Source organism: Pygocentrus nattereri, chromosome 4 (genome assembly GCF_015220715.1).
Source record: "Pygocentrus nattereri isolate fPygNat1 chromosome 4, fPygNat1.pri, whole genome shotgun sequence".
NCBI classification, from domain to species: domain Eukaryota; kingdom Metazoa; phylum Chordata; class Actinopteri; order Characiformes; family Serrasalmidae; genus Pygocentrus; species Pygocentrus nattereri.
In genome coordinates this window covers 35,314,372-35,341,832 of record NC_051214.1, presented here as the reverse complement: position 1 = coordinate 35,341,832, position 27,461 = coordinate 35,314,372, and the positions used below count along the sequence as shown (strand labels likewise).

The 27,461-nt window shown below is 38.9% G+C and overlaps 1 protein-coding gene across 4 annotated transcripts in view; it reads left to right on the top strand.

Annotated features, from left to right (window-relative positions):
* LOC108411484 (MAM domain-containing glycosylphosphatidylinositol anchor protein 2-like) overlaps positions 1-27,461 on the top strand; it is a 241,529-nt gene that overhangs the window by 67,348 nt on the left and 146,720 nt on the right. For all 4 annotated transcript variants that reach the window (XM_017683068.2, XM_017683076.2, XM_037537992.1 and 1 more), the window contains exon 2: positions 12,349-12,488. In XM_017683068.2, coding sequence (XP_017538557.1) covers positions 12,349-12,488 — 140 coding nt within the window. The remainder of the gene's footprint in view (positions 1-12,348; positions 12,489-27,461) is intronic.

Here is a 27,461-nt window from a genome sequence, read left to right as displayed (position 1 = left end):
GAAAGAATGTACAGAATGTACAGAAACCCCCCAGTGGGCAAGCCAGGGGCAACAGTGGCAAGGAAAAACTCCCTCAGAACTGAGGAAGAAACCTTGGGAGGAACCAGGCTCACCAGGGGGGACCCATCCTCCTCTGGTCAAACTACCTACAAGTGATTATACTACTAATATTAACAGCAGTAATATTGATATTAGGAATATCTAGGAGTCTATGAGAACATCAGGGTAGGGTGGGCAGCTCATCCAAGGTGGTTGGTGGTAGGCGTGGGCAGCTGGTCTGAAGTGGGTAGCAGGGGGGCTCGGCAGTCAGTCGTCCTTCAGTGTCCAGCCGGACATGTGGGCAGTTGTATACTCGGAAAAAAAAAAAAAAAAAGCAGGTAAATGGGATTAGTTTTGTTCTATCCGTTTGTATATAAACAGGGAATGTAAACATTTACAGAGTGTGGCTAACGACTCCGGCAGATCTGACTATGACAGCTTAACTAAAAGGAGAGAACCGGAAGGACACACAGACACGGCAGCACTCTGAAACAGTTCGGCATCCCTCCACTCCACCGTCCACAAACTTGAGTGACCGCGTGCGAGCAGCGGGACGACAGCACCAGCGTCTCAGTTTAATATAATTCCCTGTGTCCATGGACCCCTGGATCTGCTGCCTTTATCTAGGGGGGAACATTACCTACCAAAAGCTAAACTGAACAAGTGTGTTTTCAGCCTAGTCTTAAAGATTGAGACTGTGTCTGAGTCCCGAACAGTTTCTGGAAGATCATTCCAGAGTTTGGGGGCTTTATAAGAAAAAGCTCTTCCCCCAGCTGAAACCTTCTGAATTCTAGGAACTATTAATAAGCCAGCGCTCTGGGATCTGAGTGGTCGTGATGGCTCATAATGAGAAATAAGGTCTTGCAGGTATTCAGGAGCAAGACCATGTAGGGCTTTATAAGTCAGTAAAAGGATTTTATAATCAATACGGAATTTAATAGGTAGCCAATGAAGTGATGATAGCACTGGACTAATATGCTCAAATTTTCTAGTTTTAGTGAGGACCCTAGCTGCGGCGTTTTGGACTAGTTGGAGTTTGTTTAAATTCCTGCTCGTGCATCCTGACAGTAGCGCGTTACAGTAGTCTAGCCTAGAAGTAATAAAGGCATGTACTAGTGTTTCTGCATCACGCAGGGACAGGGCATTTCTGATCTTGGCGATGTTGCGAAGATGTAGAAAAGCTGTCCTAGTGATGCTGCCTATGTGTTGATCGAATGATAAATCTGAATCTATTATAACGCCGAGATTTTTTGCTGCTGAGCCAGGTGTGGCTGGAAAGTCGGCAAGATTTAAGATTAAATCTGGTGATTTACTTCTTGCTAATTTTGGACCCAGAAGGAGAACCTCCGTTTTGTTACTGTTTAATAGGAGGAAGTTGCGTGACATCCAGCCTTTCACGTCTTTTACACAGTCCTCCATATTCTTTAACCTGTGTTGGTCATCAGGCTTGGCTGATATGTACAGTTGAGTATCGTCTGCATAACAATGAAAGTTTACGCCATGATTACTTATAACTGTGCCTAACGGTAACATGTATAGTGTAAATAGTAATGGTCCTAATATAGACCCCTGCGGAATTCCAAATCTCACTTTTGAATAATTGGAAGATAAATTGTTTACCCTAACGAACTGATAACGTTCTGATAGGTAAGATCTGAACCATGATAGGGCCGTCCCTGTGACTCCAACCATGTTTTCTAACCTTTCTAGGAGAATATTGTGGTCTATTGTATCGAAAGCCGCGCTGAGGTCAAGTAGCACTAAGAGAGATATGTAACCTTGATCAGAGGCAAGAAGAAGATCATTAGTTATCTTAACTAGAGCCGTCTCAGTGCTATGGTGTGGCCTGAATCCAGACTGAAATTTTTCATATATATGGTTCTTGTGTAGATATGAACTAAGTTGTTGGGCCACAGCTTTTTCTAAGATCTTAGATATAAACGGTAAGTTAGAAACAGGCCTGTAATTGGACAAAACGGCGACATCAAGATTTGGTTTCTTGATCAGAGGTTTGATAACACACCTGTACACAGATGCTCATTCTAATTAGTGAATTAGAGCTACTTTAAGGTGCCCTCCTTGCTAATGTGAGTTCAGTTGTACCCACACAGTATGTGTATAATCTCCATAGAAAATCACAGCAAGCAGAAGCCACACATGAGCCTAAGGTCAGCATGCCCAGTGGCAAACATGAACTAGAGGGGAATAAATCCTCCCAGCTTTGGCTGTGGAACTGTGTTCTCTGGATTGATGGATCTCCATCCAACACCTTTGGGATGAGTTGGAGTTCTCTATTTTTACCTTTAGTTTCAGAAGAAACACTTGGTCAGCATGTGTCCATAGACTTTTGAACATATGTCATCAAAAACTAAAAAGCTGATGAAATTACTGGAATGACTGGGTGCTGAAAATTCTAATTTATATAGCTGTAGTTGTAGTGATCACATTACACCAGCCCTGGGTAAAGCAAACATAAATTCCCTGACCAGAGCTAACTTTGGCTCTGTGTACCTCAGTTGCTCTCAAATGCTGTCTCTGTCCAACATGTCCTTCTGTGCACTTTTGCACACTTATGTATCACACTTTCTCACTGAGAATGTGGACAAAATAGTTGTCTTACTGCTTGGGAGTGTTTCAATATTGATCATCTCAAAAATCCTAAACAGCACTGTTAGCTGGATATAACATTTTTTGTAGCCCTAGAAGAACTAATTTTTACCTAATAGCATTATTTGAAGGATTATTTATTTTCAATTAACAGTTAATTATTTACATCCCAACTGTGTTGCCATTATCTCTCAGCCTCTTCCTTAAGTGATCAAAACTGAGTATCTAGTCACAGAATTAAAAAAGTGTGAGCTAAGTTAAGGTGCAATGGGCATATTTTACACAGACACACACACAGGTAATCAAATGCCATGTAGTGGATAAGCCCAATGTATAGTTAGTGCATCAGTGGTAAGGCCACTTTCAGCACCATGGAGAGGGACAATTAGAGAACTTGTTCACATTGCACTCTGTCTCTTCACGAGGCTCAGGAATCTGAGGCAAATGTAACTTTGGCATGTGTCCCAGCTGAAAGTGGCTGATTTTTTAGAATTGATGGTGTATTGTTGTTATTTAGGACACAAGCAACAAGTTGAGGATTTATAGTAGCGTTGTATAATCTGTAATTGAATTTTTTTCAAATTCATGTTGCTATAAAATTTATACCTTCTATTATTATCAAGAGAGCCCTCTTGTTGCATTAGTGACTATACCACACTCTTGACTCACAATGTTATACTACGTAATGAATGTCTCTATACTGAATGTGTTAGTGGGGGAAAAGTGCTTTATTAGTGCTTTAGTGCGTTAGTGCTTTATTTTATTGGACCAGATGTGCCCAAAGATCATTTGTGTCACTAAATAAATATATAGATAAACAGTCTGCCAGCTTTGACTTGAAATGTTAATGAGTGAATTCAGGCAAGAGCAAACATCAAGCATCAGCTTGGTTCTCAATGGGATGAAGGGAAGCCGGCACCTTTTTCCTTTAATGACATTTTTTTTGCACTTTAAAGGAAGGGATCCAACGTTAGGGTGCACTCTTTGACGTTTATCCTGGTTTGTTTGTGAGTAAAATGCATGCTTTCTTCACAATGCTTTGAAGAGATAATCTTGATGGACATGTTATCTTTGCAGTTTGATTGAGATTGACATTTTCACTGCAGCTTCAAACAGATCTCCTAAATGTCTAAGTAGTTCAAAGACAGTGTGAAAATTCAAGCCATTTTTGTTCACTCTAGCTGCTGGCCTAATGTGTTTCGTCTAGTTTAGAGTTATATAATATATCATAAGCTGACAGAGTGTGTCATAACAGGTGTCCGCCACCATCAACAAAATATTAACCGCTCATGTCTAAGTTTAGAAAGAAACTGCGCTGTGTGCATTTTTCCCTTTAGTTGTGGCTGCAGTCTTTCTGCTTGACTTACTGTATCATATGATTGTATCACACATTAGTGAGTATACAGTTCCATTTTAGATAAGGATACATATAGGAATGCACCAGAATGCTTTAAGCAATGCACTGTATATGTCATATTACTGTTTTCAAATATGAGGCATTCTGGATTATTACTATTAAAGTAAGCCTAAAATGGTCAGATTGGCTGCTTAGCTATCTTACTTCCTAACTGTCCATACTTACCTGCTCCCAACTGATGAAAGACACAGCCTGATCTCTGATAAACAAACACAACTCACTGGTGCCCTCGAAAGGTGTAAAAGAAATTTGAAATTGTTGTCATTACAGCAGGTGAAAATGCACTGTATTCATGTTCTGAATCATAAGATCCTGAAAGCTAACACCAGCTGAAAATAACTGTGATCAGCTCAAATAATTGCGATCAAGTGATTACTTAATAGTTGTGATGGGCTTAATTACATCATCATTGTCAATGCTATATGGCTTTTTCTGTTCTTTTAGAATCATTTCCAGGTCCATTCAGCATTCTGGAAACAGCTACAATTTAACAGGATCTAATGTAATTAAATGTTTCCAGTTATTTGAAACCTACTTATTTTGAATAGAATCACTATCATATTATTACATTTTATATACACATCTATAACAGGATTTATTTTATATAATTGAACATTCCAGAATATTTTATGTTGTTTTTTGCACACACTCCTACATTACTTTGAGGTAGAAACTATACAGTTTTGATCTATAAACTATACACAAGTTACACAAGTGTGACTTATTCATGATGTAGATTTGTCTAAGCAATATGAAAAAGCAGAATATCTCTATTTGCAAAAAAAATAATCTGTCCCCGATGTTAAAAAATTGAATCTGAATATTTGCCTTTTTGTGGTTTTTATTTGAGTTGCATTTATTTTGTTATGGACTTCCGACACACAAAGTTTATCCTGTGTATCACTGTCCAGTAAACTGCTTTACATCTTCAAACAAAATGTAATATAAGACAAAGGCAACCTGAGTCAACACAAAATGGATTTTTTAGTGATCATTTAATTTCTTGAAGGAAAAAAGTGTTATTCAACACCAAACGGCCCTGCATAAAAATGTAATTGCCCCCTTAGCGACTCAATCAACCAGTTAACCAAATGTATTTGGTAATTGGGATCCATTAAACTAGACACATCCAGGCTTGATTACTACCAGCACTGCTGAAGCTAAACATTACTTATATAGAACCTTTCCAGCAATGTGAGTTAAAGCTAAAAGATCTCAACAATTCTGAAGGATATATATATATATATATATATATATATATATATGTGTGTGTGTGTGTGTGTGTGTGTATGTATGTTCTGTAAAGGGTTAAAAAGCCACTACGAAGGTTCTGGACCTCTATGAACCAGTCTTCTAAAAGCACAGTGAATCATTATCCATAAAGCCACAAAAGAACCCAGATGATCATCTAAGGACTTTCAGGTCTCAGTCACCTCAGATACGACCACTGTTCATAATTCCACCTTTTGAAAGACTTGGAATGATATCCATGGAAGAGCTGCAAAAAACCTTACTCCACCCCAAGCCTTTTGGAATAATGTTCCCTGGATTGATATTGAAAATGGAACATTTTGCAAAAGGGAGGGGTCTGGCATACAGCTAACAAAGTATACAAAGAGTAAGGACATCATACCAGCAGTCAACCGTGGTGGTGGAAGTGTTATGGTTTGAGGATACCTTGGACAATTTATGAAACCATGCTCTCTATCAGAAAATCCAGCAGGAGAATATCCATTCATTAGTCAGTGATCAGAAGCTCAAGAGCAAGTGGGTTATGTAGCAAGACAAGAATCCAAAGCATAGGAGCAAGTTCACTCATCAATGGCTCTAAAGAAATAAATGAATGTTTTGGAGTGGCCTAGTCAATGTTTGGACTCTAAGGCAACACATTAAATAGGCAGTTCATGCTTGAAAGATCACCATTGTAGTTGCTTTAAAGCAATTCAGCAAAGAGTGGGCCTAAATTCCTCCACAGTAATGTGAAAGACTGATTTCTAGCTAAAGGAAGCATTTTGTTACAGTTGTTGCAGCTAAAAGTGGCACAGTTAACATTACATTTATTAAGTTTGGAAAGCAGTTACTTTTCCAGACAGGGAGCAGACAAATGTCCAAAAATGTCAAAATGTTCATGCCTTCCAGCAGCCTGAGGATCTTTGGTACCCACCAATAGACAAATACATGGACAAACACACACACACACACATGCACGTTGATTTATTTGTCAAATTTAGCTTCTACCCAACTGCCAACAAATCTCTTACCCTGGCAGCACTTCAGCCTCAAATTTAACCAAATCCATTTCAATCTTGATTGGCGGTGTAGGATAAATCTGTTTCCATTCTGTGTGAGGACTCTCCAGTGGGACTGGCCTGGAGCTCCTGTCACTGTGCTACTTAGACAGTAGGGAAATCATGTCATTATTAGCCCAGGGTCACAGGCATGGGCACAGCTGGGCTCAGTGATGCCCTCTGGCATCTTCCTTTCCATTTTTATGCTCCACACTCTGAAGACACTGACCTTTTCAAGTGTACTAACTGTGCTAACATTAAGTCGACCTGCTCTCCAGTCAACCTAGCACACGTATAAATTTCCAAATGAGTGTTTTAACTTGAGAACAAGTAGCTGAGTTGCACGCTTCTGACATGAATGGAACTTGCAGCGTTCACATATTAAGGTAGTGATAAAATCAAAATCTGTTCAATGTAAATCAAACGTAATGCATGTGACATGCAGGGAAGTTGATCTGGCATTAGTTAACCTCTGACTATCAGCATTATGCTAAAAGCTTCTTCTATTTTAATCGGGAACCTATATTTACTGTGACTTTCAACAGTGAGACTCAATTAAGAGCTAACATCAGTCTTGTTATTTGCAATTCAATGAAATTGAGTTCTCCAAGGTGGTTGTAATTCAGGTATTGGCAAATTGTGCTCGTAACCATAAAGCAAAGCTGCAGAATACTGATTCCCATATTGATAATTGTGCATTCAATCATTATTAATCACCAGCACCACTCCAGTTTGCTCAGACAGCTTGGTCTATGTCCTGGGTCTGACGGTATCTAGCAAGGATGTTGGCTTAGTGAAATAAAATGTATTAGGCTTTGTTTGTGTGGAGCCCTAGGGTCTAATTCTGAGCTTTCTTTTGTCTTAAGCTCCAGCCTAGCGTGAACCTCACCCACTCCGTCATGTGCTCAAATCTCTCTGTTCTCTGTGGAATTGGAAAAAAAGCTAATCCATGTGTGGGATAAGAAGCATGGCTAAGGACCGTCCTCGGGTAACTGGTTCGTTTGGATTGGCTTTGGTATGATTTGCTTCTGGAATAAACACTAAAACGGCGGTCATTGATCAGAGCTGCAAGTGTCCAAATGTTGAGGTTTCAAATGCTTTTCTGTCACGTTTTTAACGTCAGTGTTTAGTTCTGCTGTTCTCCTAATTGAAATTAGGGAAAGCTTGACTAATACCAACTAAATGCCAGGTTTAAGGAAGAGAACGCTTTTCTAATCATGTGGTATTTGTTTTAAATAATGGCATTTGTTTCGTGTTAGTCATGCTTTCCTCAATTTCTCCTCCAGTAAACACTGTGATTTAAATAAAGCAATACGGCTAAGAGGTCACATTACTGTGACTTTATAATGGACAGAGGGTGTGGATACCCCCACAGTGATGATAATTTCAGCTCGTGCCTCAATGTGCTTTCCTATATTGTTTTAGAATCAAGCTAATGGTGTCAGGCACTGGTTTTCCCATTCTCCCATTCCCATTCCATTAAGGCAGATCTAAAGCATGGACATTTGAAACATCTAAGATATTAAAGTAACATATTGTTGCTGTCGGAACAAAAGCTTGTATCTCAGTAGTGGTAACTTTACAGAATAAGGAAAAACACATACTTTACTTTTAATGGAAGTAAATGGAAACAGACTTTTTTCTAAGTCTACTAACTACTACAGGCTTTTTCAAATTTTGTCAAAAACTGAAAAATGACAGAAATTGAGATGCAAGGTTTTGATCTGACAGTAGCAATATTCTTTTTATTTTGCAGTTTTACGGTGAATTATCTGGTATATGGTCCAGTTCAAAGCCTAAAACTGAATATTACTGTAGAGGCAGTTTAGATTAGCTCTCTTTTTGCCTTTTTACCTTGTTCCCTTTAGCATGTTTGGCCCAGATCTGTTTTATGAAATTATTTAGAAGCCAAATTGTTGGATTCACAATGTGAGCTTTTAAGTTTACTGAGCTGCATGTACTCGAGTAATATGTAACTTTCCAAATGCTAATAGTTCACATTGAGTTGCTAACGCTTTTCAGTGCAATTTAATTCTGTTTCTTCGGGATGTGCATTGTTTTGCTGCTTTTTATTTTTTTGTTGATTTTGAATTCTTCATTTATAATTATTTCAATTCAGTACAAATTGAGTATCTATATCTAAAATGAATGTTTGGAACAGTGTATCAAATTTTAAAACTATCATAAATACACCTCTCAGTCTCTTATGAGGGTCTCTCAGTTACTGTCAGGCATGGGGTGCATCCTGTCCAAATAAAGTGAGCAAGCAGGAAGAGGGTTTATGCTATGCACCCATGTGCAGACAACTTTTGTTTTGTTCCTGAAGTCACTTAATACCTTCATTTTTGAGGTTTATTTTGTTAGATGGCAGATCTATTTGAGCCAAATCGATCTGTGTAGAAGCCTATGTAATTATAGCTCTGTAGAATCACATTCTAGCATGTAAAATATTGAAAAATGACTTTGAGCTTGAAAATGTATGTATTGTTAAACTTCAAGTACTTGAGTTATTTCATTAAATTAATAATATGTTTGCTTGAGTGAAGTCACTCTACCCACTTAAGTCAGGGCTGAGATACAGGTGGGAAAGAGGTGTTAGGAAGCGTTCCAGTCACCTTGTACCTGGTAAAAACACACAGACGGCTTCCCCAGACCACAGGGAAAGACCTCTCACCTTTTATTAGTAGCATCACACAGGGCCTCTGGGGAAGCTCCTCTACACTTCTTTACCTGAGCGAGAGCTATCCTATTTCCCTCACACACCTCCACAAAGCCCATAATTGTCTCCTGGAGCTTTCATGAATTAGTGAACTGACACAAGGGAAGGTGGAGAGGGGTTGCATCACCCAGATTTACCCCTCCTCCACATCTCCATCTCTCCTTGCTGAATGACAGAAGAATTTCACTACATCAGTGTCCATCATTGTCCATGTCCACTGTCTATTCATTACTATGATCACTGTACACAGTCAAGGCGAAGAGTCGCATCTATGGAAGTTACAGGCTTGTTTTAGAAGTGGTGTACATACATTAAGTGGGCAATGTTGCATTTATTTATTTATTCTTTTGGTCTCAGCAAAGTAATTCATGCATCATTTCAGAATTAGAATTTTCTATCACTGCCAAATAAGAATGTACTAATAATTTCTCTCTCTTCTTTGCCATTAACCCCAATGTAAATGTTTTAGCTTTATTTGCTGATATAGGCGCCTAAGCTGATGTTTATATTTTTATAAATAATGCTGCCACAAGGATGTTAAAGTTAGTAAAACCAATCCAAGTACAATACACTGCAGACAACCTGTGATTAATGATTGAATTGCCTTCTTGGTCATTCTAAGTTGCCAATTTCAAAGCATCTAATTGCCTAAATAGCTATGTTGCTAGCTATATTACTTAACACTACTTGTGCTGATATGAAATATAGTGTCTACATTATGCTTACAATTACAAGGAATCATGTTTAGGATCAAAGTGTACACAATCATATGCAAAAATTAGAACACCCTGGTCAGATCAACTTGATTTTCTACTTACATGAATACGTACATATTCTCTCAGAACATCAACAAAACGTGTCGTATGACCAGGTACACACATTTTTGGATACAACTGCATTTTCTTCTGTTGTGGATAACATAGGTGATGCTAGCATTATCCTTCTAACCAGTATCACCATCTTCTTACATACTAATTTACATCCTGGTGAACTTTTGCGATGCATGTGTTACCAAAGACAGAGACATTTGAGTACTGTTAGGTCCTGTTGGTACCAATTGTGCTAGTACCAACAGAAATGGAGACTCAAGTGAGCAACTTGGATTCAAGTTAGTAGTTAGTTAGTTTAGTTAGGGCTCGGTAGCTAATTTAGATGAAGTTTGCATCCAATCTAGAAAGAGTTTTAGTAAGCAGTTAGTAACAAGATTCAACTAAAATTCTCTACTTCGGTCTCACTCGTATTTGCATTATAACCATATCTTTGTAAGTGTTCAGCCTGCACCGCCTGCTGCCAGCAGAAGGCGACGGCAGTGAGACGCCCAGCCCGCGCCACCTGCTGCCGGAAAAGTGCCGTGGATCAATTAGACTAACTCGACGCACCTGGAAGCCTCCTTATATAATGTGCTGGCAAACGCCAATGTTTGTCACACCTTTGTAGAGGGGTGACCGGTACGGTACTTAGTCTTCAGAAAGAAGAGAAAAGAAAAGAAAAAAGAAAAGAAACACCCCAAAACCAAAAGAGGGCTGAGAAGAAATTGCCCCCCAAAAATAAAGAGAGACGAAGAGGGCTGGAAAAAAAAAGAGAGTAATTTCCCCAAATTACTCACAAAAACTAAAATGAAGGAAAGTCTGCCTTACCATCATAATTATGGTAGCAGTGTCTCGTGTTTTCATTTTCATTTGTTTCACCTTTCAACCAAGCCTTAGTTTGAACGTCGGTTGTGGCGTTTCCTTTGTTTGTTGTTCGTTCCCGCATTTTTTTTCGCCTTCCTTGAGGTGCTTTGACCATCATTGCTTGCACACTGCAGTGGTGCAGCAGTGGCACTGCGGACTGTCAACCATAACAGTGACGGTTCGGACCTCGGTCCGGGCGCCTCATTAATAGCGACGGCAACTGCATATTCCGTTGCCCCTTTTATCTTGTTGCCTTTTTTGTTTTTGCTGGGTTTCAGTTCTGCACTTGGGTCCGCTTCTCCGCCATCCCGTAGCAATCTGGACACCAAAAACCATGTTCAAAAACTTGTTAACTTCAGAAAACATGCCTTACTCTTGCAAGTTGTGGAATGCATCTGTTAATGTAACTTCTACAACAGAGACATAATTAGAGCAGAATAGGGTAAAACAGCCTTAACAAAAGACTGGAATTGGGTGAGGCTTAATATAGTTGACAGTTGTCTGCCGTGTTTGGCTTTGATTCTAGTCTTTCAGACTGGATTGGGTTGTGAAAGTGTATATTTGTTCATGTGAATGGAGATGTGAAAGGAGTCTCTTTTGGGAAACTTTCATGAGCAGTGCCACTTGCCTGTTGAGATCCTGGGAATGAAAAACTCTACCCTTTCTAGAAGTAGGAAACCCCCTAAACCATGACTCTCTGAAGATAAATCCCTCAGAAATATCTCATTCCCAGGCTTTTGCCATTAGTCTCAAGCCTGCTTTTGTAGAGCACTGGTCTTAAGACAAGAAGATACGGGAGGGATGAAAGGCCTTCCATTCAAAGAAAGCTGCCAGAGGTATTCAGTGAGTGCAGGTGTTCAAAACTTCATTGCTCTGAAAACCATAAGATTGATTACTTTATAATGGACTATCACCTTGGTGTTAGTGTTTAATAATTCTAAAGTGTTCACAGAGAGTATTTTTCATACGTCTTTATTATTTGTGTAATTTGTCTCTCTGTGTTCTTGAGGTTGTCAGATCTGATTCATGTTTTTTTGGGGTTTTTTTTTGACTATGCAGCTGAGCTTTCATATGTAGACCATGCGCAATAGCATAGCCATTTTCAATGATGTCCACAAAGAAAGATAAAGTGCATTTCAAATTGAGTTAACAGAGGTTATTTTTATACTCTTCAGTGTGCTTCTTTCTGTTTTTATGCAAGCAGCATCCTTCATTGTGAAATAAGAGCAGACAGTGCCGTTAAGTGCCCATTTGATGACGCAATAACATTTTGTTGCAGCTCTTATTTAATGTTGGCATCAAAGCATTGAAAAGCATAGCAAAAAGATCCCTTGGTTGATTGTGTCTGTCACTGGAAATGTGTCTATTGATAAATGGACAGAAAAGAGCAGCATACCTATTTATCTAATTCCCAGTACTGGCTCTGTGGCTGACAGAATAACAAGACAGGTTAAAATTTATCAGCAGTTATTTCCATTCCAATTTCAGATGTCTTCCTGACTGACTGTTGATGGTCCGACTGATAGGTTGGGATTTTCTTCTTTTTTTTTTTTGAAAACTGAACTGCTGGTTATATTTTGCTCTTTGCTTGTGCTCTGTCCACAGCTCCCCCTACTGTCCGGATCGTGCATTCGGGCCATGCGTGTAACGTAGAGGAGGAGCGCTACACAGAGAGAGTGTACACCATTCGGGAAGGCGAGACCCTGGAGCTCACCTGCCTGGTGACTGGACACCCCCGGCCACATGTGAGCTGACCACAGCATTACTCACGAGCTGCAGTCTATCATACACTAGTATTCTCGTTATCAAACCCTTAAGGTCTAATAAGCTCTCGGCGGATCCAGATTTCCATTCTTCACTCTCTTTGATAAATACAGAGATATTACAGACGCACAAAGACATTCCTGTACAATAGTGTATGTAGATCACTGACACATACACTTCTGCTCCTTTCAGTGTCAATAACTGCATGAGTGCAAGTGTAATAAAATGATCATTTTATTGAGTTCAGATTAGAAAGAAAACAGATGTCGCTTAGCTGAGAAATTCAATTTTGTGCAGCACACGAGCAAGGTGCTGACTGTCTGTAATGACACACCGCGGCAGAGTAGATTCACAGTAGTAGAGACAGACTGAAACACGGACACAAATATAAAGGTGTGTGTGTGTGTGTGTATATGTATATGTACTTATATATATATGTACAGCAGCAGTACAAAGTGATTTTTAAATGGTTCTTGGCTTGGGTGCACATTTGTAGGAAAAAACATTTTTAACAGGTATTGAACTCTTACATTATGTGGAGTCTTCATTTTTTACATTGCATTTACAAAAATTAAAGGATAATCCTTTGAAACGTCCTTAAGAAAACCAAATGTTGTTCTTCACTAACATCACTCAAAAGAACCATTTTGATATGCTAGCTACCTAATAAACACAGTGGTGGTTTTAGCTAGTATTGTTTGGCTAACTAACATTATCTAGACTTTGCTAGTTTTGTTTTAGGATAATATATTATAAATATCCGTTATTAATATTAATATTAATAGTTTTATGTGACCTATCTAAACAAGCATTGACGTTTTCTCTTCACTAGCTTGACCATGCTGAACAGTAGTTATGCTAAATAGCATTTTAAAAAAGTAGCTAAACAAAGAAGCTAAATTTCCTTCGGGATCAATAAAGTATCTATCTATCTAGTTATTAAACTGATATTTGTCTTAGAAATGTATACAAGATATTTATATTCCTGTTAGCGTCTTGTTGATGTTGCTGTAGCTAGATATGCTAGCTAGCCAAGTGTCATTTTTAGCTAGCATTAGTTGACTACCAAAGCAATAAGCCACAATAGGCCATGCAATACTGCGATTTTTATCATGGAGAAGCGTGTTCTTAGGCACAACACGAGGCAGAGTGATGATGAAATATACATTTTTTTTTAAATAATTGATTATTATTAGTAATAATTGACAAACGAGTTTTTTGCCAAGAAATGTTGTTCCTTTAGCATATGGTATAATTGCTGAGCAACCATGGACTGCTGAATAGAACTTTTGATCAGTCATCAGTGTAAACTGCAGCCATTTCACCAACTTTTTAACTTTTTGTCATGTAACCATCAACATATCATAACATAGCACTGTTTAATGCAAAAGTATGCACTTTATAGGTATTTTTGGTCATCAACTTACCCATGCAGGTCTTATTGACATTCAGTGGCACACTTCTTCTCAAGCTGGGCCTAAATCTCATAGAGCCCTGCTTCCTACATAGTGCACTACATAGGAATTTAAATATTGGTTTTTACACCCCAATAGTGCATGATGTAGCTATAAAATGGCTCTTAAAAAAGTCATTAAATTTAATTTGGGATTCAGCCACATCCATAATCATCAAATAGTGCACATATAAGAGTCCACAGCTAGCACCCTATTTGGAGAGTACGTACGGTGTTTAGGATTCAGCTTGGAGTTGACGTGACTTCTGACTGAAACACAAACATTAAGTATGTAAGCCATTCATGTGACATTCCTTAGTTTTATAGTGCAGTTTTACAGCAAATCATCAATTCAAACTTGTGATATTATTTACTTCATCATTACATTCAGTGGTCCATGCAAGCAACATAAGAGTCAAAGATTAGGGATTTTTCGTGTCGTGGCACATTAAGTTGTGAGGTGGACAGGCGTGCGTGTATCATATATTTTACAACAGCTTCAAATGCAGCTTAGCTAGTCAGATTTTAGGACCAAAACTATTTATTTTATAATTAGCATTATCTCTTGTGCTAGATTTTTTGGATTGTTTATTATTGTCAGTAATCATATTTTAATTTAATTTAGCTAAACAAGCACTGACTTACTCTGCCTACTAGCTTTACCTCCCCACTTCTAAACCACATCAGGTGCTCAGCTTCTAGCATCTTGCTAAATCTATCAAGTTAGTTAACGATATATGCTGCCTAGATAATGCAGTGTAGTCTTAATGTTAGTTGATTAAGAATATAGCTACTATCTCACCTGTCAGGTCCCACTTCCAAACAAAATCAGGTACCCATGTCATGGTGGCTACTAACTCTACATCACTATTAGTCTTAGTAACTTAGTAAGCCAGCAGTTAAAGGGTGCATGCTCATGCAAGTACAAGAGGAAGCAGTTCCATTGCTGTGTAATTACAGGATGTGCCTCTTTGTCATAAATGTACATACAAACTGGAATTTGCCTCTGTAAGCAATATCATCCACATTTTGATGTCTCACCTTACACTAGCAAGAATAAGCAACATTTTGTGAACGCTTCACGGCACTGCTCCTTTGTGACACGTTTTCAGTTGAGATGGCAAACAACACATCCCACCGCCGCAAGGGCTGGAGAGGCCATTTGAACACTACTGCTCTGCGAAATCAATCTCTGAGTGTAAAACCATCCTAAAGCACACTCAGTTTCTCTCAGCTGTCTCCTTCCCTATCTCCACCCTTTGCCAAATCTGTGCAATTAAGACATTAAGGGAAATGAAGGTGTCAGTCTTATTTATTAATGCCTTAAATTATCCAGCCAAAGTCGTAGCTCTCACCTCCTGCGTTTCCCAGGAGGAACTGGAGCGCTGCTGGGAGAAACGGCTCTGTGCTCTAATCCATTCTGGTGCACTGGGTCTGCTCCTCACATATTTCCCAGCTGACTATGCCCGCACAACGAACCGGATAAACACCACTAACCCAGAATAAATCCATTTGCTGGGGCTAAATCAAGCGGAATTTTTTTTTTTTTTTTTTTTTTTTGTGGCTCTGTTGACAAATATGCTTTATTATAGGAAAGGGAAGTCTTGAGTGTTGCTTTTGCTTTGAATTTTAATGTAGAGGAAATACTATCAAGAAAAGATTTTATTGATATTATTATATACCCATAAATATATGAAGCTTAAGGTATGAACTAATCAGCAGATCCACAACGAACTGGATATACTATGGTCTGAATCAAACCTTTCCTGCCCTTGTGGCTTTGGTTTTGCTCTCACAAACAAAGAATGCACATATAGCATGTGCTACAGTTTCCCACTGCCATCTACAGAACAGTGCTGTGGGCATCTAAGCATGAATCCTGTGGTGTGGTGAACAGTGTGTGCTGCTGTACTGCATCAAATCTTTCAGTTCACTGATGTTTTAAGGCTAAAGCCGACTGTGTGCTCCATCACTTCGATTTCTAGTCCATGCTGTAACATGTGACTTCGCAGGAGGGGTGAGATGTACCAAGGAATTGAAAGCTGAGGCAAAAAACAACTGCTGCCTTTTTACACCATGAATTTTAAAGATTTAACAATTAAAATACTATTGAAAAAATAAACAGAAAAAATAACCATTTAAAATGGTGTATAAACATTTGTGTAGCTAATATGCCATTTGGTCTCTTTCTCTTTCATAGACTGTCAATGATGAGAATGAGGTTTCTAGGTGCGTCCTGTTAGAGTAAAGTGAGTGGAGAGGGGCACCCTCCCTCAACTGACTGGGTTTTTGTTAACTCACTTATAATTCTATTGCAGTTACTGGGGCTTATTTTGTTGGGCCTGTGTAGCAGGCGTTGAAAATTAACTAAGGTTTATCTGAGCCAAACCAGTCAGTGTAGTTTATAATAGTATAGTTATATGCAAATGTTAGAACTCCTAGTTCAAATGACTTCTTTTTGATGTTTAAATGAAAATAACACATCAACTACAAGGAACAAACCTAAAAATAGCATTCTCTGCATATTTTAGTGCACAGTCTTTACTTATTTGCTGAACTATGACCACAGCCAATGCCCCACTCCTCAAATATGTTAATTGTACACTTAAAATGTGCGGAAGTGTGTTCTCTGCAGAGGATGTTGACTTATTTTCACTTAGATTAAAACATGTAACTTGACATGGGGCGCTTTAACACGTGCGTATGATTGTAGCTCTGTGGGGTCAAGGCTAGCATTACTTTACAACATAAAATATTGACCTTTGACCCACTGTGATTGTAAAAATGTCAATTATCATACACCATTTCCATGCTTATTACAAGCTTATTATTTAGTAATGCAATTAACCGTAAATTATGAGTGAGGAGTGGAAATCTGGACCTACCAGCAGGCCTTGACCATTTAAGTAGTTTAATCTACTCCTCTACTTACTGAACACTATTGTTGCATATGTTGATTTGTGCAGAACTTGATCTAAGAAAGCTAAAAATTATTTTTTTTATGTTGATTGTGTCACAAATGGAAAGCACAATACTTCTTTTTTCGTGTTATGATACAAATATTGAATCCTTGAGTATCAGCAGATACATTCCCATTTGATATTTCTTCTTTAAAGCTTTTAAATCTCTTCTAAGCTTTAAAATGAGCTATTTTAAATGACACACCTCATTTAAGGAGAGTTTCTAAAAGTAGAATATCATGCTCAAACACTCAGAAACATGCATACTTTACACTTCAGTCACTTTTACTGTTGCTCCCACAAAATGAATAAGCTTAATTTGGTACTGCACTCTCAAATTACCACAGTCCAGCAATGAAGGCAGCCTCAGGCTTCTTTTATACAGGGATAGAAATCACAAAGCTGCAGTTGCACATGCTGATCAGTTTACTGTGCTGAACATAGAGTTTAAGTGATACTTATCAGTCCCACAAATGGGGAAATTCTACCTCTGCATTTAACCCATCCGTGAAGTGAAACACCACATACACACTTGTGAGCACACATACACTAGGTGGGCAGCCCTATCCACAGTGCCTGGGGAGCAATTGAGGGTTAGGTCCTTTGCTGAAGGACACATCAGTGCCTGGGGATCGAACTGGCAACCTTCCGGTCACAGGGCCAATTCCCTAACCTCCAGCCTATGACTACCCACGCACACACGCATATTGTCGCTGTCCAAAGAAAATGTATCTCCAAAATAGTAACTTTAAAAGAGAAGGCAAATGTAAGTAAATGTAAGTTAATGTAAGTAAATGGAAAGAGCTTTAATTCCTAGGCAATTTGGATGCATTTTGCTTCATTCATCATGAAATTTTCACATAATGTGAAGAACTGCTGCTGTGCTTGAATGATGTAGAAAAGGAAAAATCTTAAAATATGAAGATACATTTTTTCTTTGGACAGTGATGGGGTTTTATCTGCTTTGGGGGGATTTTAATGAGTCAAAGGGGAAAAAGAAGATTCAGTAATTACATGGTAAGGGATTTTGAAGTATATCACTACAGTACACAGCAGTATGGATGGTTTGTTTACTGCTGCGGCACTGGGGGGGGAATTTTAGGTTAATTTTGTCTGTGGTATGCCGTTTTAATTTTGATTCTGCTCTTAAAAACATTCAGCAAAATATCAAGAGGCAAAAGCCTTGTCACTACAGCACCACAAGCCTCTGTGGAGTGAGTATCCTCACTTGATCTTTTAAGAAATTCTGCTTGCTCAAATATTTATTCATTTAGTGCTTATTTAGAAGGAGGAAAAAAATTGTTTCAACCTCAACCAAGAGGTTGTTTTTGCAGTGAGCTCAATTTGCCGGATTGGATAAATTAAATGAGACTTGTTAGTGTCTTGGGGATTGACTCTGCCCATTTGCCCTAATTAATATTTAATTTGCCTTTGATCAATATACAGCCCATTAATTTGTACACTCCTGCTCGGGACTCTTGCATAATAGGTATCGATTCTTATATATATCGTTTGAAAAGGTGAAGCCCCTTGAATTAGTGAGATGCCACGACATGCGATTTATCTCCTGTGTGCCATGCGATGACGGCTTCTTTGCCGCTGTCTCCACTCTTAATTAAAATTTTAAGAAGAGAGTGGGGGAGAGATCAAAGTTCCTCCATCTCGGTGGGAAGAGAGTGAGTGTCTCCTTTGAAATCAAATCATTAAGATATCCACTTAGATGCGGCAACAGGGCGGCCGCTGGGCCACAGCGCGGACCCAGCCACTGCGTTCCAGACCACAGGAGCTCCTCTGAGAATGATGTGGAAAGTTTTCATCAGAGGCAGGGCATTAATGAGATGTTACAACTTGCAGTCTGCATTAGCTGCTTCAGTAACTGTGTTATCTGTTTTTATTAAAAACTCTCTACACTTCATTCAGTTTTAATACATCAAAAGTTTTTCACAGGGAAAGAAAAGAAGGCTGTGCCAGAAAATGGAATTGCTGGATTCGTGTACATATCCTCAAAGCACATGTGAGCAATGCATCACACTGGATTTTTTTTTCTGTCTGAAACTTCAGTGACTAACATGCAAATTCTTTCAGAGGGAGAGTAGATAGATGTTCAAAGGGAATATAGGTAGATATTTTAGCACTAACAAAAGCTTAAAGCAGAGTTTTGAGCCCCCTTGCATCAGTTTGTTTGCTGTTCAGAAAACCTTTCCTATGCGGGAGAAGAACAAGCTTACTGGGTGTATTCTGACTGAGCCATGTGTGTAATAGCATCAATAGCATATGTGGCACATGGGTCATTTCTGCCCTAAATGCAGTCCCGGTTGGCACGTTCACAAGTGTTTAATTCCTTTCATGTTTTTCAATATTCGCACACTTTAAATTAGCCAGCCATCACCCCAGGGGGCCACCCTTAGATGGAGCTACTGGACCCCAGCCAAGAGCATGGCAGCTTTCACTACGGGCTCGAACTGTCCTCGGACCACCATGAAGGTGTGGCCAGTCCAGAGAGGAAATTAAAAAGGAGGAAAAAAGGGGGATAAATCATCGTACGTACGTTCCTGAAACAATTTTCTTCTTACACGTGATTGGCAAAGCAATGCTTTCACGTCAGCCATTCAGATATGATGCTGTGCCTTTGTTGCCTGGTTACGCAGTTAGGTGCTGTTGGAGGATGTCCTCTATCATGCTCAGCAGGGCTACAGAAGACATGTTACTACGACAACAGCAGGTCAGAGGAAGTGGCGGCGTCTCTCGTGAGGACAGCTGGAGTTAGAGCTTGCGGTGTTGATTAGAATCACAGTAGGAGAGGGTCAAGTCCACTGGCCTCAATTCTCACAAGACTATTGCGCCAAGTTTTTTTGTTTTTTGTTTTGTTTATTTATTTTTTTAGTTTTATTTTTTATATTACTCCCAGCTCCACATGGTGTCTTAAGGTGAAATAGGTTCATTTCATTTCCTAAAGCAATTATGATTTTACTTTACCAAGCATACTTTTATCTGAATAATTGAATAAAATGTTTACAACTTGGGGATCGCACAGACTTGGACAGACTTGTTTCTGTGCCACCTTTAGCACAGGACACATAGATACATTGGGAACTGTTATTTAAGGGAATTGTTTGGGAAAAATTCTACAACCCCAATTCCAATGAAGTTGGGACATTGTGTAAAACATAAATAAAAACAGAATACGATGATTTGCAAATCCTTTTCTACCTATCTCCAATTGAATACACTACAAAGACAAGATATTTAATGTTCAAACGGATAAACTTTTTTTTTAGCAAATATTCACTCATTTTGAATTTGATGCCTGCAACATGTTCCAAAGAAGTTGGGACAGGGGCAACAAAAGACTGGGAAAGTTGAGGAATGCTCAAAAAACACCTGTTTGGAACATTCCACAGGTGAACAGGTTAATTGGAAACAGGTGAGTGTCATGATTGGGTATAAAGGGAGCATCCCTGAAAGGCTCAGTCGTTCACAAGCGAGGATGGGGTGAGGTTCACCACTTTGTGAACAACTGCGTGAGAACGTAGTCCAACAGTTTAAGAAGAACGTTTCTCAATGTGCAATTGGAAGGAATTTAGGGATTTCATCATCTAAAGTCCATAATATCATCAAAAGAATCTGGAGAAACCTGTTCAAGTAAGCGGCAAGGCAGAAAACCAACATTGAATGCCCGTGACCATCGATCCCTCAGCCGACACTGCATTAAAAACCGACATCATTCTGTAACGGATATTCCCACATGGGCTCAGGAACACTTCAGAAAACCACTGTCAGTGAACACAGTTCGTCGCTCCATCTAAAAGTGCAAGTTGAAACTCTGTCATGCAAAACGAAAGCCATATCTCAACAACACCCAGAAAACCACCGGCTTCTCTGGGCCCGAGCTCATCTGAGATGGGCTGACGCAAGTGGAAAAGTGTCCTGTGGTCTGACGAGTCCACATTTCAAATTGTTTTTGGAAACCATGGACATTGTGTCCTCTGGGCCAAAGAGGAAAAGGACTGTCCGGATTGTTTTCAGTGCAAAGTTCAAAAGCCAGCATCTCTGATGGTATGGGGGTCTGTTAGTGCCCATGGCATGGGTAACTTTCACATCTCTGAAGGCACCATTAATGCTGAAAGGTACATACAGGTTTTGGAGCAACATATGCTGCCATCCAAGCAACGTCTTTCTCAGGAACATCCCTGCTTATTTCAGCAAGACAATGCCAAGCCACATTCTGCATGTGTTACAACAGCCTGGCTTCGTAGTAAAAGAGTGTGGGTGCTAGACTGGCCTGCCTGCAATCCAGACCTGTCTCCCACTGAAAATGTGTGGCGCAATATGAAAGCGCCAAACACTACAACAGAGACCCCGGGCTGTTGAGCAACTGAAGTTGTACATCAAGCTAGAACTGGAAAGAATTCCACCTACAAAGCTATAAACAATCAGTGTCCTCAGTTCCCAAATGCTTATTGAGTGTTGTTAAAAGGAAAAGTGATGTAACACAGTGGTAAACGTGCCCCTGTCCCAACTTCTTTGGAATGTGTTGCAGGCATCAAATTCAAAATGAGTGAAATGTTTGCAAAAAACAATAAAGTTAAACCATTTGAACATTAAACATCTTGTCTTTGTAGTGTATTTAATTGAATATAGGTTGAAAAGTATTTGCAAATCATTGTATTCTGTTTTTATTTGTTTTACACAAGGTCCCAACTTCATTGGAATTGCAGTTGTAATTTAAATCATCTCATGATTTATATAATTTACCTTATTTACCATATATATATATATATATATATATATATATATATTTACCATATATATATATATTTTTTTTTTTTTAGTAACACTATCATAACTTATCAGACATAGTAACTTTATATAATAGTTGAATGATAGTTAATAGTAGTTCTTAGTAATTGTTAATGATAATATTTCACTTGTATATATATTATATACTGTGTGAGTTTCAGTATCAAATAACTAAATTATCATTAACAAACTATAAATGACAATTCGAAAACTTTTTTAAAAATAATTTTTATCACTAAGTGGCTAATGATTCAAATTAACACATTTTTAAATAGCATTTTTAAAGCTGTACTATGGTAACATGTTGATGAAGATATGATGATATTCACATGCATCCTCAGTTGTTTTGACCAAGTTCTCTTTGAATACTCATTCAACGCACTCACAATCATCAGGTTCACCCACTCGAGGAAGGGAGCCCAAGCACAACCAATGTTACAAAATGTTCTTTCCACCAGAGAGGTCTCCAAATCTTAGATAGTGGTTTTACTGTATAAGCAACAGTTACATAATTATTAACTATCATTAACACTTATGATGATAATGATTAACTCTGCTGTACATTTTGACCAAATGTTTGCTTTGTTAAATGCAGTGCTTAATTTGCTTTAGCAGTAGAAGGTTACAGTTTGAGGAGCTGGTGTTGGTATATAATAGTATTGAAGTTTAATAGCAGGTGAATATTCATGTGAGATCATTCTAGCGCGCAGCAGCGTTAGCTTACTTTTGAGCATGTTTTTAGATTTATTCACATTTGGCTACGAAATGACCTTGTAACCCAGGTGGCCCTGTGGCACTTGGGAGAAGATAACATTTTTGCTTACCACAAGGCAGTATTTATTTTTAAAATGCTGTTCATTTTTCCAATAGAGAAAACCAGTTCAGACACAGATACTAATATGGGCATGACACCAGTTAGAGAATTGTGCATGACTTTAGAGGTCAAATGAATGCTAAACTGGCCAATGAGATTCAGTTTCAGATTCAGACTATCCACATGTGAACTGGGTTTTATCAGGAAGAACTTTAGCAACAGTTACCTGCTCTGGGCACCATGATAACAAGGTATCTTGGCGACAGACATAGATGCAAGATGAAATTTCGTATATATGAAAGTTTGTTCATTCAGCGCCAACCTTATTATTTCCAGTCATACAAGATCAGGCTCCCATTTGTTTGAATAGTAAGAGACAAGGCTAAAACCGGAAACCACATTAATGTTTTAAACACTTTTGAAATCAGTGGCAAAATCTGACAGAAATCACAGGCATAGTCTGTAACGATTGTCAGTTTAAATAACACAGAAAAACAGGTTTCAGCTTCTTCTGGCGACTATGCATGCACATATGTTCAAAGTAATGAGGGGCTTTTCATGCTTAAGCATTCAACAGCAAGCTGATTGCTGATTGGCTTTACTTAGTAAAGGTTGAGAACTGGCATGTTGAGCACTAAGAGCTATTACATTTTTTTTTTCAACCAGTGAATTGTCATCTAATTTTATGTCTCTGTTAAACTTCAAAATGCACCAGACTCTCTGGTGATAACTAACACAGTGCTTCCATTAATTGTGAGTTTGGCCTTGGAACTCTAGTGCAAAACTAAAGATGCAAACTTTAGGCACCAAATATGTCTTTGCTGATCAACTTCATTTGAAGTGAGGAGAAATTTGTGAATATTTGATTTTTTTATGTATTTTCACCCTGCGATGGACTGGCGACCTGTCTAAGGTATATCCTGCCTTCTGCCCAATGACCGCTGGGATAGGCTCCAGCACCCCCTACCGCGACCCTGAGGGAGAAGCGGCTTAGAAAATGTGTGTGTGCACGTGTGTTTGTGTGTGTGTGTGCACGCGCGTGTGTGTGTGTGTGTGCATGTGTGTGTGTGTGTGTGTGTGTGTGTGTGTGTGTGTATTTTCCATTTTCAATTATCTACTCCTTTAATTGTTCTAAGAACCAATTCATTAGAAAACACCATTATGCTAAGAGTAGCTGATAGACAAACTCAAAGGAATCATGAACCAGCCGTTCAGAAGCCTGGAAACCTAAAGAAAAGACACAATATTCTGGAGAAGCACTATATATGGTTGCATGCTGGCACTTAATAGTAACTCCTTTAACAAAGCACAGTGCAGATTGTTTTGTATCGAATTTAGAAAAGCTGAAGCTGAGTTTCTATCTGTAATAGCAGGCGGTCCTTTGTGCAGTTTATGTGATCAGCTGCAGCCTTGGTAGATTGAATGGTAATTCCAGGCATAGTGTGGGCGCATATTGTGAGCACATCAAGGCACATTTTCCACTGTGCCTTCAAATGTGCACACATCTGGCCCTCAGTGTCTTGTTCTGGACTGACCTAGACAGAGTTGCTTCCTGTTGCCATTTGTTATAGCCAGAGGCTCAAAGCATGACAAATCTACATAAACAGTAGGGCAGCTATTCTTCTCCTTTTGATCACCCCTATCTTCTACACATGAAATCTCAATGCCCTCCCCAGTCTTTTTACCTACACCTTATCCTTTCAGTTTGACTCAGAGTAACGTCACCGCAGTACTCTGGGTAAACGGTTCACCTCTTTGTTTCAATTAGCCTGGGCCGGGTTCAAATCATGAGAGTAGGGGGTCGTGGTCAGGAATTAGTAGACGCAGAGCGGAGAGCTCTCACGGCTCAGTACCACTGGCCAGAGAGCAAACAAGGATATGGAGCGGTTGAGTCAGTGTGCGGCTGCCCCGCAGTGACGGCTGCCTCCTTTCCCTCTCGCTCCGTGGCCTGTGGCACAGCCCTTTTAGAACGCTTCAGTTGGTCTCGTTTTCAAACGCTCGTTATAAACACAGTTGGACAGCCAGAGTTACACAGCGGCTCTCAGTGACGAAAATGTGTGAATTCCCATGCCATGTTGCCACTAATAGCAGGCAAGTGGTGTGAGAGTTATGACTGTTTATTCTGTGATAATTGTATCCAGGCCAGCAATGCCTTATTTTGGGCCTTGTTTTTCATCTCGTTATTATTATTGTTTCATTATTTTCTCCCCGATTTAACACACTTTAATTTGAATGACCGATAGTCTGTTCATTTCACTTCTAATTGTTTAAACTGCATAGCTGTGGTTGTAAATCTAATAACTCTAGATCTAATCTCTTGTTATGGCATCCTTGGCGGTTTGTGCAGAATGGTTCTAGAGCTGTCACAATTAATCGATTAAACTCAGTTACTCAGTATTAAAAAAGCTTTAGTTCAAATTAACCTGCTTGATCAACTGGCAGTAATTATTTGTTAATTTGCATAATTATATGCACATTTTTATCTGCCTATCTTTGTAATGGTCTCTCCTTCAGGTAGAAATAGTGCATGACACATATAACCATTTATATGCATTCTTTCCATGTAAATTTTTTAAGGCATTTTGAAATCATAAATTATTGTTCACTTAAGTTCATATTCATTGTTAGAGCTTTTTACTGTTAACCAACAGATATTTTGGAAAACATTTCCCTCAGTTTCTTCTAATTGAAGAGTTTGATTTAGTATGTTAACAATGTTATTGGTCCATTCGTTATGAAATATTCACACAGGGCATGTGCTGTTTTCAAAAGAAGTATAAAACAAAAATAGTTGATAGACTTTTTTTTTTGGGACATTGACAATGTGCAGGTTGCACTGTAGACCCCACTATGTCCATGACTTGCTAACATCATTATCCAGCTTTTCATGGCAATGTTTTTGATGAGGTTTATCTATCTAGCATTGTTTTGTTGCTGGAGGGGGCATCTATAAAATGCTGATGTTGGATGAATGAATGGATAGACAGATGAATGATCAAATGGAGCAGTGACAGCTGAGCTAGCTTAATGCTTAATTATGCTTACCAGGTTAACTTTTGCTCATCGTAAGCTTTAAGGTAAGTTTACTGACTTGAACACAAAGAGACTGCGTGAAGTTTGCTAAACCTGAATATAAATGCCTTTGTGTTCGACATGGTGCACCATCTGGGCGTAGAATTTCATCACCTACATAAGACACTACATAGGAAAGAATGCATATGAAATTCAACCTCAGACTGGCCAGTTTACATCAGTTAGTTTGACAAAATACATCTTTTTTACAGCCTTTTAATGGATTTTGGAAATTATTCACTGGACGTATTTTGCACTTGTGAAATCTTAACTATAACTTTGAATACCCCTTGTCAAACTACATATATTGTTGATTATCTAAGTCAAAGCATAATTCATATTTATTTGCTGATTTTAAGATTTTGGAAAAAATAAAACTTACAATATAAAATGTGCCATAACTTTTGAACAAGCCACATATTATTTGTCAATTTTTCCAATGTATTAAATTCAGCAAATAACTAGTAATTATGCAATAAAAATCATGTAATTTGACAAGGGCTGCCCAGACTTTTGCATAAGACTGAATAGTGTGTGTGCACAAGAGCAAGATTAACTTACTGAGGAAAAAAAATCTGGATTAGGTTCCCTGATGATTTAAAACAAGCTTTGATTACTTGACTAATTGCCAAGATAATTGGTGCATTTTTTGATGGTGACGGCCCTTGGTTCCCATTTGTGTTTTTCATTTGAATCCTGTAGAAATCAGTGAGATATGCTGATTGATTTGGCCCCCCAAGCCTCTGATATTCAGTTAAATTCCTGGCTTTACTGTGTACATGCAGGCCTTCCTTTTGCAGGAATACAGAAAGCAGTAGTGCAGTTGGAAAGCAGTGTGAGATGTCTGGTGAGGAGTAATCTCAGCAGGTAGAGAGAGATTTACTCACTGTTCGTGTCCTGGCATGCGTGATTAGCATCACTGCAGCCGCACAAAGCATATCAATTAGATCTCCTACCAAAGCACAGGTAAATTAATATCATCAAGCCCCCTGATTCTTCTGGCTGCGGATGAAACAGCAGTGCAGCTTTCCTCACATCAGGGGCCCTGTTTTTGTGGGTGTGCTCTGACTGGACCTTGGACCTTGATGACCTTGGCATGTGTCTTTTGGCCATTTGGTGCCCTATGGAGTGGACCTCACATTGCTCATGGTGACACGGTTGAAGCAACCACACAGAGCTCTTTGAAAATGAGACCACAAGGCAAGGTGGTGGGATTTTTGTTAAAAATGTATGTCCTGTGATAAGAACCCTGAAGAGTCTGTCTGCACTCGGCACAACATCTAAACCCAGTGCAGTCTGATCATTTGTCATTTGATGATTCCAGCAAACTAACTGCACTGGAAACATGCTGGATATAATGGATACAAATAGGTTTTTGATTGTAGTTTTTGTCATATATTTGCTAATTTGAACAATGTGCTGATGTACTCAACACGTTTTATGCTTTCCTTCAGTTTAAACAACTCTTTTCCCTGCTGTTACCTTCCTGTTTGGAACATGAGTTTTTCTTCACTCTTGTTTTCTCTTCTCTCTTCATCATCTGTTATCTTCACTGGCTGCTTCAATAAAGGCCTCCCAGATTAGTTTCAGACACAAAATAACATCTTACAAAAATGACTCTCTTCATAGCCATATCTTGCCTGTCACAGTTATTCCATGTGTTCCCTGTGCTAGTATGTTCTGTTGTGGTGTTCTACAGTCTGATGCTCCACTTGTTCCTGCTGTGAAATACATTCACGCTACAAGACATGCAGTTCTGTTTTTCCAAACTGATCGTCTGATTGTCCTTGCAGAGTTATCAGCTCAGACAGTGCATTCATTATCTGCCAAATCTACAGTGGTTGCTATAGTAATG